Source organism: Hyla sarda, chromosome 1 (genome assembly GCF_029499605.1).
Source record: "Hyla sarda isolate aHylSar1 chromosome 1, aHylSar1.hap1, whole genome shotgun sequence".
NCBI lineage: Eukaryota > Metazoa > Chordata > Amphibia > Anura > Hylidae > Hyla > Hyla sarda.
The window spans coordinates 542,021,230-542,040,507 of NC_079189.1; the positions used below are offsets into that span (position 1 = coordinate 542,021,230).

The following is a 19,278-nucleotide window of genomic DNA, read 5'->3' on the forward strand; positions in this document are numbered from 1 at the left end:
TGGGGTGCCCAAACTTTTGATCCCCACTGTATGAATTGGGCAAAAGTGTAACTTGTAGCTTCAGGGCCCCAATGCAAAATCTGTAACTGGGCCCCTGTGTCCACTGTGCACTATTTTAAATATATGTGTTTTCTTATGGGAAAGAGTTGCCTTTGGGCCCTGGTGTGACTGCTACCTCTGTATCCCCTACAGTTATGCCCCTTAAATTGGGAAGCCATTTTCTTAACCTGATACAGCTATGTCCCTGGTCAGACTTTATGTTCTTGACACTGTATAACTACTTTGCTGTAGACTGACTTACAGAATGATTATAGTTCCATTATACTATATCTCTCTTTTAGCAGTATATCAGCTTTTTTGTGACCAACTTTTGACCTCTGTCACTTTGTTGTAATTTGTTTTGTTTTTTTACTTATTTGATCTGAGTTGAGGATTATGAAAAGGAAATTGAAGTCTACATTCAGCACTGGTTACTTTTATGATAAAGATCTTCACTTGGGTCTTTCCCATAAATAATGGAAAACTGAACACATCTTTACTTACAATAGATCTTTATTCAGCATTCAATTTTGCGTACATTTTTAGAAAAATAATAAAAAATTAAATATATAAGTAGTTTTGCAGTTTATAGTATGGTAATATGTGTCTCGTCAGCCAGTTTTTCTTGCACAGTGCCATCGGTCTCACAGAGTATATTATTTGTCGAATTATGTGTAGTAGCAGAATATCCAGACTTAGCTTTTTTCTTCGGATTACCTGAAAAAAATAACATAAGTATAATTTTAGATTAAAGAAATCAGACAGTAAAATACATATTTTTAATATACGGTAAGTTTGTGATGTGGATCTATAGAGAAGGCAAAAAAGGCAACTGTTCTGGGGTATCAACCACCTGAAGTCTTCCCAATCCTGTTTTAAAAATTATTCACATAAATGAAATGTAGTATTAAAAAAGTTTATTAATTGTAATTGTAATGGTGCCAAAAAATTCCACATTTATTGTATATGTCCCAGAGCCATAGCTCTTCCGAACCACTGACTGGCAGGGGGTGTCGGGTGTTAGCACCCAGCTGATCAGACGGCTCATCCTGTGGAAAGACCATCACTATTAAATGCCTTATGAAGTTATTTCTGGTGTAACTCATCTACATCTACTTTTTCTAAAACAAAAACAAATTTTTTTTTAATCATGTGTCAAAATTGACTTCATAAATAAAGAAATAGCTCAATGGGAAACACATTCTTTTGAATGCAATAATGTCAGACAACTTAATTACATTTAACAATATGCCCTAAATGTACTCTCTGTGTCACGATGCAGACAATGAACATGTTAGTTGTTTTAAATTTGTTTTACATGTAATATTAGCTTATCAGCAATATTCTGGCAGTGTAATTTTATTTTATTCCAGCTCAGTTATATTGCAACGCCCCATCTGGTTTGGACCCGCTGGCTTTGGGCCAAATGTGGGAGCAGAGTCTAAGTATTGCCCTGGTTTTCACCCTTTATCCTGTTCCTGGATGGGGAAGCTGGACTTCAGATGCAGGGGAGATACCAGGTCACTACAAAAAGAGTGGTCCCAGTTAAGTGGAAGCTGGCCTGGAAGGCCAGAATGCCCCTGTGCCAAGCACTGGGGACACAGGAGGGGCAAACTCACGCTGTGGATGGTATAACACAAAACAGAGTCCAATGTAGCAGAGCTCAAATTGTGTTCATAGCTTAGAAGCAGTCAGGAGGTGTTTAAAGGAAAACTGTCACCTTGATCATCCACACAAAACCCAATACACTGGGTTATAGTGTGGGTGACCAGGAATCCAAAGAGGGGTCACTTTCTATATTCGGTGCTGTGGTTCCCGAAATATTGGCTGATGAAGTTCCCTTTCTGAATTCAGGGAGTTGCGTGCAGGAGGCGGTCCCGTTGGCTGGCACTCCCCCCCCCCCTACTTCTTTCCGTCTTCTCAATCAGCCTTCCCCTTTGTTAACATATTCATATTCTGTGAAGTGAGTAGCCTGTCACATGAGCACTGCACTCTGTCGGTAGAGCGCATGCGCCAGCAGCTCCACAGCTCTCACATGACTACAGCTCTCACATGACTACAGCTCTCACATGACTACAGCTCCCACATGACTACAGCTCTCACATGACTACAGCTCCCACATGACTACAGCTCTCACATAACTACAGCTTTCAGCAGTCAGAGCTCAGGACATGAGAGCTGTATGTAAACTGCCGACGCATGCGCTCTACCGACAGAGTGCAGCGCTCACGTGACATGCGACTTACGTCACTAGGATGTAGAGTCGCAGAATCTGAATATGCTAAGAAGGGGATGGCTGATTGAGAAGACGGAAAGAAGTAGGGGCAGCCAGTGGGCGGGATCCCGGCTCATGCGCAAAACTCCCTGAATTCAATTGGGGAACTTTGCCAGCATATACTTGTCATTGTTTGTACCCCATAATTGTAAGCGCTGCGGAATCTGTAGGTGCGCTATATAAATAAATAAAGAAATATATCTCGGGAACCACAGCACCGATTATAGTAAGTGACCCCTCTTTGGATTCCCGGTCACCCACACTATAACCCAGTCTATTGGGTTTAGTGTGGGTGATCAAGGTGACAGTTTTCCTTTCACTAGCTAAGTATGCAGAGACGTGGTTAACAATTCAGGTCATGCACTGGAGAAATAGGAAGGTACAAGTAGAAGCAGACAGACTCAGGTAACAGGCATGGATCAAACACAGGTGCTCAGGACAGGAACAGATCAGACACCTTTGTAGTAGACAAAACTACACTATTACTCCACAGGAAGGGAGTCTCATATCATCATATAGTGGATATTTGACAGGGATTGGAGGAGGACAGGATTCAGGGATGTGCACACCGCACATCTTAAAGAAACAGCCGTACATGCATGCAACCCCAAAGGTGTGTGCCAGAAACAGTCACTCCCTGCCACACCACAGAGCAGGATGTCTGGAGTCTGTGGGGACGAAGAGCCAAGTGTGCAGCTTAGCTGACATAAATGGTGGGACACACTGCATACTGGTGGCTGCCCACTGCATGTATACATGTATACATACATTTTAAATTTTGTCAGCTATGTCATGTAATCCCCAGTCTGACCACCTAGCCAGTCACAGTAGATCATGTGTAGAAAAATATTCTATTGAAGTCCCTGTGTCTCTATTGTCCCTAAGTCCATCGGGTTTGCTGTAAAGCATATCTCTAAATGCTGTCAAAAGCAGGTCAGGCAAGATGGCTGCCCCATAATAATGTACTAAAATTTAATTATAAGCAGAGAATAGAAACATATTTGAAAAAAAATTATGTTTCAGTATCTAGTTGATACATCGGTAGTTGCAGTATCTTGTAATACCTTTTTTTATTGGACTAACAAGATTATGTAGAGACAAGCTACATAGATACTACAGATACATTGATGATATTTTCATTGTTTGGTCTGAAGGAGAGGATAAACTCAAACAATTTCATGATGCCTTCAACACATTTAATCCATCAATCAAACTCAAAATGGACCTCTGTACAGAAAGTGTAAACTTTCTGGACACCACTGTAACTATAAACAAGGACACTCCTAGAGAAATCAGGGTTCAACACTCGGCACTATCTGACTATTGCACGTGTCATAACCAGCCTGGCATGGCTGGAAAAAAGTCCATAGCAACAATGAGACACAGCAAATGAGGCGTCAGAGATCTAGGATATTAAAGGATGGCTTCTGAGTTTATTCCACAAAGAAAATGTGCAACGTTTTGGCGTGGATGCTTGACAAAGGCTCCACGCTGAAACGTTGCACATTTTCTTTGTGGAATAAACTCAGAAGCCATCCTTTAATATCCTGCATCTCTGACGCCTCATTTGCTGTGTCTCATTGTTGCTATAAACAAGGACACAATACAGACATCTGTATACAGAAAACCCACAGACCGATCCAGCTATCTACAAAATTCAAGTTCCCATCCGTCCCACACCAAGAAAGGCATCATATACAGCCAAGCCATCAGGTACCACCGCATCCACTCCAACCCTGATGACAGAGACACACATCTACAAACACTAGCTGAGAAATTTAAACAAAAAGGTTACAAACCAAGGACCATCCATAAGAAAATCCACTCTGCTCTTCAAACACCACGTAAACACCTGCTGCAATACAGAGAGAAACAAACCTCATCACGCATACCACTGTTAACCACACACAATCCCACCCTTGAGGAAATACGCAAAATCATCAAGGAAATGCAGCCAATACTAGCAGAAGATGAGGTGTTAAAGCAAATCTTTCCTGAACCACCCATCTTGGCCTTCAGACAACCACCCAACTTAAAACAAAAGCTGGTCAATAGGAAACTACCCACAGACACATCAGATACAGATAATGGGACCAAACCCTGCGCCAAACCGCGCTGTAAACTCTGTCAACACATCTGCACAAATTCTGAGGCCTCCCACAACAACAAGACATACAACATCAAGGGACAATACTCCTGCACCACAGAGAATGTAGTCTACATGATACAATGCACCAAGTGTGACCTGGGATGTTACATTGGTGAGACCAGTCAGCCACTCAATAAAAAGATGAACCTCCACAGATCGTCCATCAACAACCATAGAGAAAAGGACTATTGCATCCCAGTTGGAAACCATTTCACTCAAACAGGTCACTCCCTACAGGACCTCAAAATCAAGATCCTGAAAGGAAACTTCAAGAACACCCAGGAAAGAAAGACATTTGAAGCCAAAATTATAGTTCTTTATGACTCCAAGAACAGAGGACTTAATGTGGATTTAAGCTTCTTATCCCATTATCAAAATTTCCTATAACCTTTGCTAAACTGTCTTCCCTCTCCCTGCTCCAACACCATTACACCCCTGCTCCCCCTCCCCCTTTCTAAGTCTTTTCTTCAGTCTATATCTCTGTAGTAAAATTGTCCTTTCTCCTCTGTCCAGCGTAACCACCATTCTCACCTCTGCTCTCCAGCCCCCCCCCCCCTCCTCATCCTTATCTGTATCTATCGTCCTATAGCTATACAATTTATGGCCCAACTTAATGTCCATTCTCCACATATGTTGTTTTAACCCCTGCATATTTTGTGAGATAGAACTTGTGTTTTCTCCTTGTGAGCTCAGAAATGCTTATGACTTGATAAAGGGAGGAATCCCGAAAGCTTGTCTCTACATAATCTTGTTAGTCCAATAAAAAAGGTATTACAAGATACTGCAACTACCGATGATTTTGCTTTTTGCATCACTGGACTAATACGGCTACTCCTAACTAATCTAGTTGATACATTAAATTTAAACCTGTCTGGGCAGTGTAAAGGTACCTCAAACATGGCACAGACTGTATGGGAGGAAAAAAACATCTTTGAACATAGGCACCATTCTAATGTTTACATGCAGTAATTATTAGTTTATTGGGGCCTGTAGTGAGGGAGGGCATTTTTTACAAACAGCATATTTGGTAACCTGAAAAATATAATAGTATTTTATTATTATTATTATTATTATTTTTAAACTTAGGGCCATTAAACAAGTACAATTCTAGTTAGTGAGTACCAAAACATTCAGATCTTTAAGAGGTTAATTGTCATTTTTCATTTAGGATTAATTTAGTCAGATTTACCTAAATTAATTGAACTGTTTCTGAAGAGCTTTTGTGTTCGTCCCGCTTGCAGAAGGTCATATTACTGTGTTGCATGATAATTAGTTTCCCCTTGTGAATGCGACTACGTTCTGTTTTGTATGGTGTGTATGATTTATGAACACAACACTAATTCAGACAACAATGCCCGCATCCCTATGTGTGCACTGGACATGTGCTAATGAATAAGAAAATGTGCCAATTTAAAATTGAAAATGTTTCAGTTGGAAAAACAAAAACACAAAGCAATAATTATTCCAAACAGAATGGAAAACAAATTTTATAATATAATTATTTATTTCCACTGAGTAATAATAATAGTACTCCAAACAGGCATAACTGGTCATTAGATGCACTCACTTTTTTTTTTCTCCAATTGGAGGGGTACAATATGTTCTGTGTTTAACTGTATTTTAATAACATAGGGTATAGTTTTTCCATTAATATTAATTAATAAAAAAACAATACTTAAAAGGTCATTTTAATTTTTTTGTTCTAAATGGGGAAAATATATAGATTGGACTTAAAATAGGTGTATGTGATATTAGTTTAATTAACCCCTTAAGGACCGAGCCCTTTTTCACCTTAAGGACCGGAGCGTTTTTTGCAATTCTGACCACTGTCACTTTAAACATTTATAACTCTGGAATGCTTTTAGTTATCATTCTGATTCCGAGATTGTTTTTTTCGTGACATATTCTACTTTAACTTAGTGGTAAAATTTTATGGTAACTTGCATCCTTTCTTGGTGAAAAATCACCAAATTTGATGAAAAAAATGAAAATTTTGCATTTTTCTAACTTTGAAGCTCTCTGCTTGTAAGGAAAATGGATATTCAAAATATTTTTTTTTTGGGTTCACATATACAATATGTCTACTTTATGTTTGCATCATAAAATTTATGAGTTTTTACTTTTGGAAGACACCAGAGGGCTTCAAATTTCAGCAGCAATTTTTAAATTTTTCACAAAATTTTCAAACTCGCTATTTTTCAGGGACGCGTTCAGGTTTGAAGTGGATTTGAAATACCCCATAAAAGACCCCATTATAAAAACTACACGACCCAAAGTATTCAAAATGACATTCAGTAAGTGTATTAACCCTTTAGGTGTTTCACAGGAATAGCAGCAAAGTGAAGGAGAAAATTCAAAATCTTCATTTTTTACACTCGCATGTTCTTGTAGACCCAATTTTTTTATTTTTGCAAGGGGTAAAAAGGAGAAAATTTTTACTTGTATTTGAAACCCAATTTCTCTCGAGTAAGGACATACCTCATATGTCTATGTTAATTGTTCAGCGGGCGCAGTAGAGGGCTCAGAAGGGAAGGAGCGACAAATGGTTTTTGGGTGGCATGTCACCTTTAGGAAGCCCCTATGGTGCCAAGACAGCAAAAAAACACACATGGCATACCATTTTGGAAACTAGACCCCTCAGGGAACGTAACAAGGGGTAAAGTGAACCTTAATACCCCACAGGTGTTTCACGACTTTTGCATATGTAAAAAAAATAATTTTTTTTTTACCTAAAATGCTTGGTTTCCCAAAAATTTTACATTTTTAAAAAGTGTAATAGCAGAAAATACCCCCCAAAATTTGAAACCCAATTTCTCCCGATTCAGAAAACACCTCATATGGGGTGAAAATTGCTCTGCTGGTGCACTACAGGTCTCAGAAGAGAAGGAGTCACAATTGGCTTTTTGAAAGCAAATTTTGCTCTGGGGGCATGCCGCATTTAGGAAGCCCCTATGGTGCCAGAACAGCAAAAAAAAAACACATGGCATACCATTTTGGAAACTAGACCCCTCGGGGAACGTAACAAGGGGTAATGTGAACCTTAATACCCTACAGGTGTTTCACGACTTTTGCATATGTAAAAAAAAAATTTTTTTTTTACCTAAAATGCTTGGTTTCCCAAAATTTTTACATTTTTAAAAAGGGTAATAGCAGAAAATACCCCCCAAAATTTGAAGCCCAATTTCTCCCGATTCAGAAAACACCCCATATGGGGGTGAAAAGTGCTCTGCTGGCGCACTACAGGTCTCAGAAGAGAAGGAGTCACATTTGGCTTTTTGAAAGCAAATTTTGCTCTGGGGTCATGCCGCATTTAGGAAGCCACTATGGTGCTAGGACAGCAAAAAAAAAAAACACATGGCATACCATTTTGGAAACTAGACCCCTCGGGGAACGTAACAAGGGGTTAAGTGAACCTTTATACCCCACAGGCGTTTCATGACTTTTGTATATGTAAAAAAAAATTATTTTTTTTACCTAAAATGCTTGTTTTCCCAAAAAGTTTACATTTTTAAAAAGGGGTAATAGCAGAAAATACCCCACAAAATTTGAAGCCCAATTTCTCCCGAGTACGGCGATACCCCATATGTGGCCCTAAACTGTTGCCTTGAAATACGACAGGGCTCCAAAGTGAGAGTGCCATGCGCATTTGAGGCCTAAATTAGGGATTGCATAGGGGTGGACATAGGGGTATTCTACGCCAGTGATTCCCAAACAGGGGGCCTCCAGCTGTTGTAAAACTCCCAGCATGCCTGGACAGTCAGTGGCTATCTGGCAATACTGGGAGTAGTTGTTTTGCAACAGCTGGAGGCTCCTTTCTGGAAACAGTGGCGTACCAGACGTTTTTCATTTTTATTGGGGAGGGGGGCTGTGTAGGGGTATGTGTATATGTAGTGTTTTTTACTTTTTATTTTGTGTTAGTGTAGTGTTTTTAGGGTACAGTCACACGGGTGGGGGTTCACAGTAGTTTCTCGCTGGCAGCTTGAGCTGCAGCAGAAAATTTGCAGCAGCTCAAACTTGCAGCCGGATACTTACTGTAATCCTCCGCCCATGTGAGTGTACCCTGTACGTTCACATTGGGGGGGGGGGGGGGACATCCAGCTGTTGCAAAACTACAACTCCCAGCATGTACGGTCTATCAGTGCATGCTGGGAGTCGTAGTTTTGCAACCGCTGGAGGCTCCGTTTTGGAAACAGTGACGTACCAGACGTTTTTCATTTTTATTGGGGAGGGGGGCTGTGTAGGGGTATGTGTATATGTAGTGTTTTTTACTTTTTATTTTATTGTGTGTTAGTGTAGTGTAGTGTTTTTAGGGTACAGTCGCACGGGCGGGGGTTCACAGTAGTTTCTCGCCTGCAGTTTGAGCTGCGACAGAAAATTTGCCGCAGCTCAAACTTGCAGCCGGATACTTACTGTAAACCCCCGCCCATGTGAGTGTACCCTGTACGTTCACATTGGGGGGGGGGGGGGGGAAACATCCAGCTGTTGCAAAACTACAACTCCCAGCATGTACGTTCTATCAGTGCATGCTGGGAGTTGTAGTTTTGCAACAGCTGGAGACACACAGGTTGTGAAACACCAAGTTTGGTAACAAACTCAGTGTTTTGCAACCAGTGTGCCTTCAGCTGTTGCAAAAGCTACAACCCCCAGCATGTACGGACAGCGGAAGGGCATGCTGGGTCTTGTAGTTATGCAACAGCCGGAGGCATACTACATTGGGTGGGGATGCTGGGGATTGTAGTTATGTAACAGCTGGAGACACACTGGTTTACTACTTAACTCAGTGTGCCTTCAGCTGTTGCAAAACTACAACTCTCAGCAGTCACCGACAGCCAACGGGCATGCTGGGAGTTGTAGTTATGCAACCACCAGATGCACCACTACAAGTCCCAGCATGCACTTTAGCTGATTGTGCAAGCTGGGAGTTGTAGTTACACAACAGCTGAAGGTACACTTTTCCATAGAAAGAATGTGCCTCCAGCTGTTGCAAAACTACAAGTCCCAGCATGCCCATAAGGGCATGCTGGGAGTTGTGGTGGTCTGCCTCCTGCTGTTGCATAACTACAGCTCCCAGCATGCCCTTGTTGCATGCTGGGAGCTGTTGCTAAGCAACAGAAGGAGGCTGTCACTCACCTCCAACGATCCACACTGCAGGACTGTCCCTCGCCGCCGCCATCGCTCCTGGGGCCCCGATCCAAACAGGGATGCCGGGGATCGGGGTCCCCAGCACCCGGGGTCTTCTGCCCGCACCCGCTCACGTCCTCTGGAAGAGGGGCGGAGCGGGTTGCGGGAGTGACACCCGCAGCAGGCGCCCTGATTGGTCGGCCGGTAATCCGGCCGACGAATCAGGGCGATAGTGAGGTGGCACCAGTGCCACCTCACCCCTGCTGGCTCTGGCTGTTCGGGGCCGTCTCTGACGGCCCCGATCAACCATTAATTCCGGGTCATCGGGTCACTGGATACTGAATTGTCCAGCGATCTGCGGCAATCGCCGACATGGGGGGACATAATGACCCCCCTGGGCGATATGCCGGGATGCCTGCTGAACGATTTCAGCAGGCATCCGGCTCCGGCACCCCTCCGGCTAGCGGTGGGGGTCGGAAATGCTCAGGGCGTATCCATACGCCCTCGGTCCTTAAGGACTTGGAAACGGGGGCGTATGGATACGCCCTATGTCCTTAAGGGGTTAAAGGGGTTATCCACCATAAGGTGATTATAGTACGTACCTGGCAGACAGTAATGGACATGCTTAGGAAGGATCTGCGCTTGTCTTGGGGCTAAATGGCTATGTTGTGACATTACCATAACACTGTGGCTAGCTTTTTGTGGATTGGTATTTCCTGTTTGAGTTTTTCTTTTTTGCCTACAAATCCCATAGTTTCATTTTTCTCCTTCCCACACATCAGCCACCCCACCCATTGAAACATAAATGAGCCGCATCCATTCAAAAGACCTGTGGTTTTCAACCAGGGTGCCTACAGGTGTTGCATTAGTTGCAGATTGATCTCTCTCCCACCAAGCAATCGCTCCAGCCATTGAAGCAGACAGGATTCCTGTCAGCAGCTGACTAGTGAGGTCAGGTCTCGGCCACATTGCAACCTGGGAAAAATCTGAGACAACAGTCATTTTGTATGCTGTTAAAAATAAATATTGGGGTGAAAATCATATAAGAATTGTGAGAAAACCGTCAGACACAGGTACAGACACTATATTATGAACTACACTAACTTTATAGCCTCTGTAGCATAGTCAAATAAAAAAAAGAAATCCTGAAATACCCCTTTAATTAACCCCTTCATGACCCAGCCCATTTTCACCTTCAGGACCTGGGCATTTTTTGAAAATCTGACCACTGTCACTTTTAGCATTAATAACTCTGGAATGCTTTTAGTTATCATTCTGATTCCAAGATTGTTTTTTCTTGACATATTCTACTTTATGTTATTGGTAAAATTTCACTGATATTTGCATCCTTTCTTGGTAAAAAATCTAAAAATGTCATGAAAATTTTGAAAATTTAGCATTTTTCTAACTTTGAAAGTCTCTGCTTGAAAGGAAAATGGATGTTCCAAATAAATTACATATTGATTTCCATATAAAATATGTCTACTTTATGTTTGTATCAAAAAATTGACAAGTTTTTACTTTTGGAGGACACCAGAGGGCTTCAAAGTTCAGCAGCAATTTTCCAATTTTTCTCAAGATTTTCAAAATCGTACTTTTTCAGGGCCCAGTTCAAATTGGAAGTGGATTTTAAGGGTCTTCATATTAGAAATACCCCATAAATGACCCCATTATAAAAACTGCACCCCCCCCCAAAGTATTCAAAATGACATTCAGTAAGTGTTTTAACCCTTTAGGTGTTTCACAGGAATAGCAGCAAAGTGAAGGAGAAAATTCTAAATCTTCATTTTTTACACTCACATGTTCTTGTAGACCCAATTTTTTAATTTTTACAAGGGGTAAAAGGAGAGAAATCACACTAAAATTTGTAACCCAATTTCTCTCGAGTAAGAAAATACCTCATATGTGTATGTCAAGTGTTCGGCGGGCGCAGTAGAGGGCTCAGAAGGGAAGGAGCGACAATGGGATTTTGGAGAGTGAGTTTTTCTGAAAGGGTTTTTGGGGGGCATGTCCCATTTAGGAAGCCCCTATGGTGCCAGAACAGTGGACCCCCCCACATGTGACCCCATTTTGAAAACTACACCCCTCATGGAATTTAATAAGGGGTGCAGTGAGCATTTACACCCCAATGTTATTTTTCATTTTCACAGCCCACTGTTCCAAAAATCTGTCATACGCCAGTGGGGTGTAACTTCTCACTGCACCCCTTATTACATTCCGTGAGGGATGTAGTTTCCAAAATGGCGTCACATATGGATATTTATTGTTTTGCGTTTGTCAGAACTGCTGTAACAATCAGCCACCCCTGTGCAAATCACCTCAAATGTACATGGCGCACTCTCCCTTCTGGGCCTTGTTGTGCGCCCCCAGAGCACTTTGCGCCCTACATATGGGGTATCTCCGTACTCGGGAGAAATTGCATTACAAATTTAGAGGGTCTTTTTTCCCTTTTACCTCTTGTGAAAATGAAAAGTATAGGGCAACACCAGCATGTCAGTGTAAAAAATTTATTTTTTTACACTAACATGCTGGTGTAGACCCCAACTTCACCTTTTCATAAGGGGTTAAAGAAGATAAAGCCCCCCAAAATTTGTAAGGCAATTTGTCCCGAGTACGGCGATACCCCATATGTGTCCCAAAACTGTTGCCCTGAAATACGACAGGGCTCCAAAGTGAGAGAGCACCATGCGCATTTGAGGCCTAAATTAGGGATTTGCATAGGGGTGGACATAGGGGTATTCTATGCCAATGATTCCCAAACAGGGTGCCTCCAGCTGTTGCAAAACTCCCAGCATGCCTGGACAGTCAATGGCTGTCTGGCAATACTGGGAGTTGTTATTTTGCAACAGCTGGAGGCTCTGTTTTGGAAACAGTAGCGTACCAGACGTTTTTCATTTTTTTGGGGGAGGGGGGCTGTGTAGGGGTATGTGTATATGTAGTGTTTTTTACTTTTTATTTTAGGTTAGTGTTAGTGTAGTGTTGTGTTTTAAGGGTACAGTCACATGGGCAGAGGTTCACAGCAAGTTTGCCGCTGGAAGTTTGAGCTGCAGCGCAAAATTTGCGCCATCTCAAACTTGCAGCACTCACTGTAAACCTCCGCCCATGTGAGTGTACCCTGTACATTCACATTGGGGGGAGGGGGCAAACATCCAGCTTTTGCAAACTCCGAGCATGCCCTTTGGCTGTCCGTGCATGCTGGGAGTTGTAGTTTTGCAACAGCTGGAGGCACACTGGTTTGGAAACACTAAGTTAAGTAATAAACTTTCAAGTGTTTTGCAACCAAACTTAGTGTTTCCAAACCAGTGTTCCTCCAGCTGTTGCAAAACTACAACTCCCAGCATGCATGGTCTGTCAGTGCATGCTGGGAGTTATGGTTTTGCAACAATTGCAACAGCTGAAGGCACTGAGGTAGGAAACGGAAAATGTTTCCCAACTAGTGTGCCTCCAGTTGTTGCAAAACTACAACTCCCAGCATGCCCAGACTGCCCAGGCATGCTGGAAGTTGTAGTTCGGCAATATCTGAAGGATCAGATGTTGCTGAACTACAACTTCCAGCATGCTTGGGCAGTCTGGGCATGCTGGGAGTTGTAGTTTTGCAACATCTGGAGGTCCACAGTTTGGAGACCACTGTATAATGGTCTCCAATCTGTGCTCTTCCAGATGTTAGAGAACTACAACTCCCAGCATGCCTGGACAGACTGAGTATGCTGAGATTTGTAGTTTTGCAACATCTGGAAGAGCACAGATTGGAGACCATTATACAGTAGTCTCCAAACTGTGGACCTCCAGATGTTGCAAAACTACAACTCCCAGCATGCCCAGAAAGCCAAAGGCTGTCTGGGCATGCTGGGAGTTGCAGTTTTGAAACTCCCAGAGGCCGCAGTGAGATTGCTTTACGGCGATCTCACTGCTGCCAATGAAGATGCCGTCCTGCTGCCGGAAACTCACCGCCGGGATGCAGCGCCGCCGGGACCACCTGGAGGACGCCGCTCGCGCCGGGACCGCTCAGGACGCCGCATGGACGGGTAAGTGACGCCGGGGGACGGGTCAGGGACACTTAGCAGAGCGGTGTGTGTCCCGATCCCCGTGATCGGGACTCACACACCACGCTGCTAAGTATTCTCATAGCGAAAGGCTGCTATCAGCTAGTCAGATTTGACTAGCTGATAGCAGCGATCGCTGGGGGGGGGGGGATGAAACCCCCTGTGGTCGCATGGTAAGATGGCTGGCTATCAGTGATAGCCACCATCTTACCGGGCGCTGCGGGATGCCGCGAGTAGCGGCAAAAATGTTCATGACGTACCTGTATGTCATGGGTCAGGAACACCTTGCCACTCATGACGTACAGGTATGTCATAGGTCTGGAAGGGGTTAAAGGGAAACTGACAGCTGGTTTACCCTCACTAAACCCAACATAGGGTTATAGTGCGAGTGAACCAGATTTAAATGAATTATTCCTCAACCAGCTCCATGGTCTGGTTCTGGAGATTCAAGCTCCCATTGCTAATATGTTAATTAACCCCCTTTGTGCAATGGAGGCAGGAGACAGTATTCTGAACTGCCCTGCTCTGTCCTCCCTTCTTCGATATGCCTGTCCACCTCACGCTCACATGGGTGATGACTCTGAATAGTTATGAGGTGCACAGGGGGGCAGTGGCAGGAAAGCTCCCACCTCCATTGCACAAAGGGGGTTAATTAACATATAAGCAAAAGACCCTAATACCAGGTGCATCTCCGGACCACAGATCGGGATGAGCAATACATTATTTTATTCCAATTTACCTGCACTAGAAACCTGTGTGTTGGGTTTAGTGCAGATGAAACAGGTGTCAGATTCACTTTATAGAGTTTTATTCAAATGGTTTCTTGGGATTGGCCATATTGGAGACATTCATTTTCTTACTCCTTTTTCCTGTATAAGGAGTGCAATGGTGTGTAAATACGTTATGGCAGCTGCAGTGAATCAGAGGAAAACTCTCTTTATCCTACTATCGCACCAAGAAAATCACAGAAAGGTATGTGGTAGCCCTTGAGGGGTATAGTGTAGTTGGGGTGTTGCTTAAGGGGTTGCTTAATATAAGGGGTTAATTTAACCCCTGTCACTCGTGACGCCAGGGTGAGGGTTAATATGCTGAGGTAAATCTCCGGCCTATCGCCACCCTTCCCAGGAACAATAGGTGTGTGCTTAAATGAATGAAGGTCCACAATGGAGATGAACTTGAACTTGCATAAACTTTACTGAAGTACTTGCGGTACATCCAATTAACAGCAACCGTCTTAATAATACAGTCTCTTTATAGCACGGCAGTGATTGACAGATGCTGAGGACCATTGACTTATTCAAAGAGTTATTAGATTTAGGATTTTTGCAGACATCTGTCTGGATTTAGGGGAATATTTAGGTCCGGTGATCTTGCTGAGGTAATAGGGATTGAAGTAACTCACAGTTTTTAGAGATGACCGTTGCCGCCAGGCTTGGGCCTGGTTAGTGCTGATGACAGCTGCGCAGATCCGTCCTCATCAACAGCCCACGAGGAAAAAGAGGAGAAGAGAGCTAGTCATGGCCGCCGCTCCCTTATTTGGGCAGGGCAGGGCCATTTTGGATTGTTCCATGTCAGCTGTCACTCACCGTTACAAGGCATAGTGGGTGAACACGTCACGGGGACCTCAAAATGTCCTTAAGCAAAACCATAGAGTTTCTACCTGATCACGTGACCCGCAGGTCCTGCTACACTCCGTACAGGTAAATAACCAAATATATACAGTTTCTATACTTATAGCTATGCAAATATCAAATAGAACCACTATATATCTACTGACTAAGTGAGAGGTGACAAGGGGAAGACTAGATAAGAGGGACCCCGACATCCTATGGACTCTGGCTTTGGGGACCTCTATAAAGGTAACGTATAGGATACGGTACCGGGACACCACAAACCCCCTTACTTAAAATAAGTCGACCTCGACGCCTGTCCCCTAAGGCAGAGGAACTAGGACTAAAACAGGATTATACCAATAAATTTGCTATACATCCTAAGTAAACATTGAACACATTTACATTCTCTGATACTCTTACTAGTATCTGGACTAGACAATAGGAATCTATCTAGACATTTGGATAAGGCTATCTAGAAATTCGGATAAAGCTATCTAGACATTGGTGAAGCTATCTAACCTTTAGTTTCTAGCTCCTTAGACATTTTTATTTTAGCTTACTATACAATTAGGCAGCTATCTGACATTTAGTTTCTAGCTCCTAAAACATTTTTTATTTTAGCCCTCTACACATTGTGGCAGTGTGGCAAGGAAAGGGTGTATTTCCTTGGCTCACCCTGCAGAAGCTCTCACCTGCTTCTTAAGTAATGAGGCAGGAGGGAAGGGAGGTGTATATGAGATGGAGACTCAGTGTAATGTGGGCTCTTCCTAGGAGACAGCATGTGGGCTGTAGGGAAGAGACAGAGCCTGCTGAGGAGTACACAGCCCGAGCTATGAGTGGCTCAGAGAGTGACATGAATTGTGAGTAGAAGGTTGCAGGGGACATATGTTTAACCGGCTGAGGGAAGCTCAGCGGTTGTTAGTCAGGACAAGCTGATCTGTTTAGTCAGTGACCAGACGGTCTAGGATTTTGTTTTGTTCCTGCTTTATGTTTATTTCTTTCCCTGCAACCTGTCTAATAAAACTGGCAAGGTGCCAGATTTGCATTATAAGCGTTTGTTTGCTGGTTTATTGAGAAGAAACGCATCCTGTGGCGTGGTCCAGGACGATCCCAGAGCTAATCCCCAAGACGGATCGTCACATTTTGGTGGAGGATGCGGGCACGCCGTTGCTAAGGGCAACCAACGGGCGAGTTGGAGAGGAGCTGTTGCTAGGAGCAACCCCCTGCAAGATTGCAAGTTGGAGGAGCCCAGCAGAGGAGTTCAAGCACAGTTTGGTTTCTGTGGAGGAGCGTTGCTTATGTGTAATAAGTCTGGTAAAGACCAGCTGCAGAAAGCCAGACCTCACTATAGTGTCTATACAAGCCAGTATTTGGGGTTATAAAACAGTTAATGTGTGTATTTCTACTCCCTATGGTACCATAAGTTACGAAGGTTGCAATAGAGCCTACCTTAGAATATGAAATAGTACTGGGGAAGGATTTTCCGTTTTTTCAGCAGTTGTGGGAAGATAGTCAGGTGACTAGAGCAGGAACACCTGATAGGCTCACAACACTTGATTTTCACCACATAGCAGGGGACAGTAACTCAGCAGAGGCTGAGGACAGGGAGTGTCAGCAGACCCTAGGTATATGTCAGGTGGGAGTGTGCCAGACCCCTAGGGGAGCTGAAGAACAGTCCACGAGTCAAGTTAAAGTGGTGACTGGAATAGAAGCTGCGGAAAAACCAAAACTCCGGAAAAGAGTACCAGTGGAGCTGGGGGCTGCACTTACGGTCACAGACAGAGTTCTAAGTGAAGGAGACTGTGACAAGACAAAAGAAAAGTCTGCCAAGAAGCTGAGAGACAGTTCAGAGGAACTGATCAGGAATCTCCCTGACTCGCTGGTGCCAAGAGCCATTGAAGTTGTTGCTAGGGGCAACAAACTTACCGCCAAGGGATTGCCGGTCCGACGGGAGTGTTTAGCGAGAGTCTCCAGAGTTCCCAACGTGGTGGGAGAGGAAGAGTGCCAGGTGTCAGTGGCACCTGTTGTGGATGATAATAATGAGGCACAAGTGGCCGCAACCCCGAAAAAGGGGGAGACTTCATTTAGAGATAGAGAAGAGCTGGGTCGAGTGTCTGACAGAGGACTAGAGGATGTCTCAAGGTCTAACAGCGAAAGTGAGGAGACCACTGTCAGTAAAAGGTCTCGGAAAAGACGAGCTGGCCTTGGAAAAAAACTGGAGCAGATCCAGAGTCTGGAAGAAACCCTGCAGATGGTTTCTGTGAAGTTGTTGGAGAAAGAAAAAGAGGTACATCGCTTGACAGAGGAGAGGGACAAATCACTTGCTGACTTTAAGAAAGAGCAAGAAGCGAAGCTTTAGCTGGAAAAAGTCATGGAGCACCACAGAAGTGAGTTTGTGGCTCTGCAAGATGAACTGTCCCGCTCCCAGGGTCTTGGGACCAGCAAGGAGAGTGAAGTGCAGAGTCTGGCCAAGCGGATGTCATTCCAGGAAGAAGAAGTGAGTCTTCTACATGGTGCATATCAGGCTCTACAGAGTGATCACAAGGCTAGCCTGGTAGCCATGGAAAAAATAGAAAAAGAGAAGAATGAAATGAAGATGGAAGCTGAGGCTCTTGCCAGCAATCTGGAGAGTGTCTCTAAAGCTAAGAGACAACTTGAGGAGGAAGTCAAGGTGAAGAGTGCCCTTGCACATGCTCTTCAATCTGCTCGTCATGACAATGACTTGCTCCATGAGCAGTATGAGGAGGCCCTGGAACAAGTTGAGACTCTAAAACATGAAAACAAGAACTTGCAACAGGAGATCTCAGATCTATCTGAACAGATTGGTGAGAGTGGAAAATCTATCAATGAGTTAGTGAAGTCCAAGAAACAGTTGCTGGACAATGAGTAGATGATCTCCACAAAGCTCAAGAGTGAGCAGCTGAGATATATAAAGCTGGAAGATGACATGAAGATCTTAAGAGAGAGCCTGGAAGCGCAGAACGAAATGCGCAGAAGGTCCCACGTAGCTGCCTTGGTTTTGCTGGGAGCGCAACTCTACGAGTAGGTGGCTGTGCTGGCGGGCAATGAACAATTGAGGAAACAATTGCTGTCTTCGGAAGATACTGTCAGGGACTTGACAGAGTTACTTGACAGTGAGAGGATGAAGTCCGCTAAGCTCCAGTGTAAGCTGCGAAAATGTGAGAAAGAGGACCAGGAAGTCCTAAAAGAAAGCAGAGACCAAGATATGGCGGAATTGGCTCAAGAAAGGCTTCTGGGGCCGAAGTTACAGGATACAGTAATGCTTTCTCTGAATGCCAAAAAGTCCTCTAAAGTTAAGATTGAGGTGAAGTCCTGTAAGAAGTCCCCTGAAGCTAGGACTGAGCTGAAACCTGGTGGGAAATCCTCTGAAGTGGAGACTAAGGAGAAGAGAGGTGGGAAATCCTCTGAACCTGAGCAGACCAAAAATTCTGAAGGTAATGCTGAGGCAGAGAAATCCTCTGAAGAAGAAGCCAAACTAGAGTCAACCTCAAAAGCTGTGAGTAAAGAGAATGGCACAACTGAAGCTACAGGTGAAGAGAAGAGTAAGCCTGAAGAAGCTGCAGAGAAGAGCCAAACAGTAGTAGAAGCTGATTCTACACAAGAATCTGAAAGAGCCAAAGACTCTGAAGCCAAACCTGAGGAAGCTGGTGCCCCTGAAGAGAAAGCTGGAAGGGATGAGGTGAAACCATGTGAGAAATCCACTGAAGTCAAGACTGAGGTGAAACCAGGTGGGAAGTCCTCTAAAGTTGAAACTGAGATGGACCCGTGTCAGAGGTCCTCTGACAGTACAGAGAACAAGACAGTTGTTGGTGAAGCCACTGAGGCTGAAAGATTCTCTGAAGCAGAGGTCTGGCAAGCCAGAAGAAGACAAATGTTAGAAGCATCGGTCCTCTCGGTCCTTAATTTCAAGAACCCTGCCCACACCAGGGTGAAGAACCTGGTACTGGAGAGGTGTGACCGAGAGACTTGCAATTGGTGGCTGGTAAAAGTCCGGAAGAAAAAAGTCAAGGACTTCAG

At 43.8% G+C, this 19,278-nt stretch overlaps 1 protein-coding gene across 1 annotated transcript in view; it reads right to left on the reverse strand.

The window, feature by feature from the left end:
* Positions 1 to 540: 540 nt before the first annotated feature.
* Positions 541 to 19,278, reverse strand: part of SHISAL2B (shisa like 2B) — a 139,771-nt gene continuing 121,033 nt past the window's right edge. Inside the window, exon 3 of the mRNA XM_056541323.1 lies at positions 541 to 756. Coding sequence (XP_056397298.1) covers positions 626 to 756 — 131 coding nt within the window. The 3' untranslated portion in view covers positions 541 to 625. The remainder of the gene's footprint in view (positions 757 to 19,278) is intronic.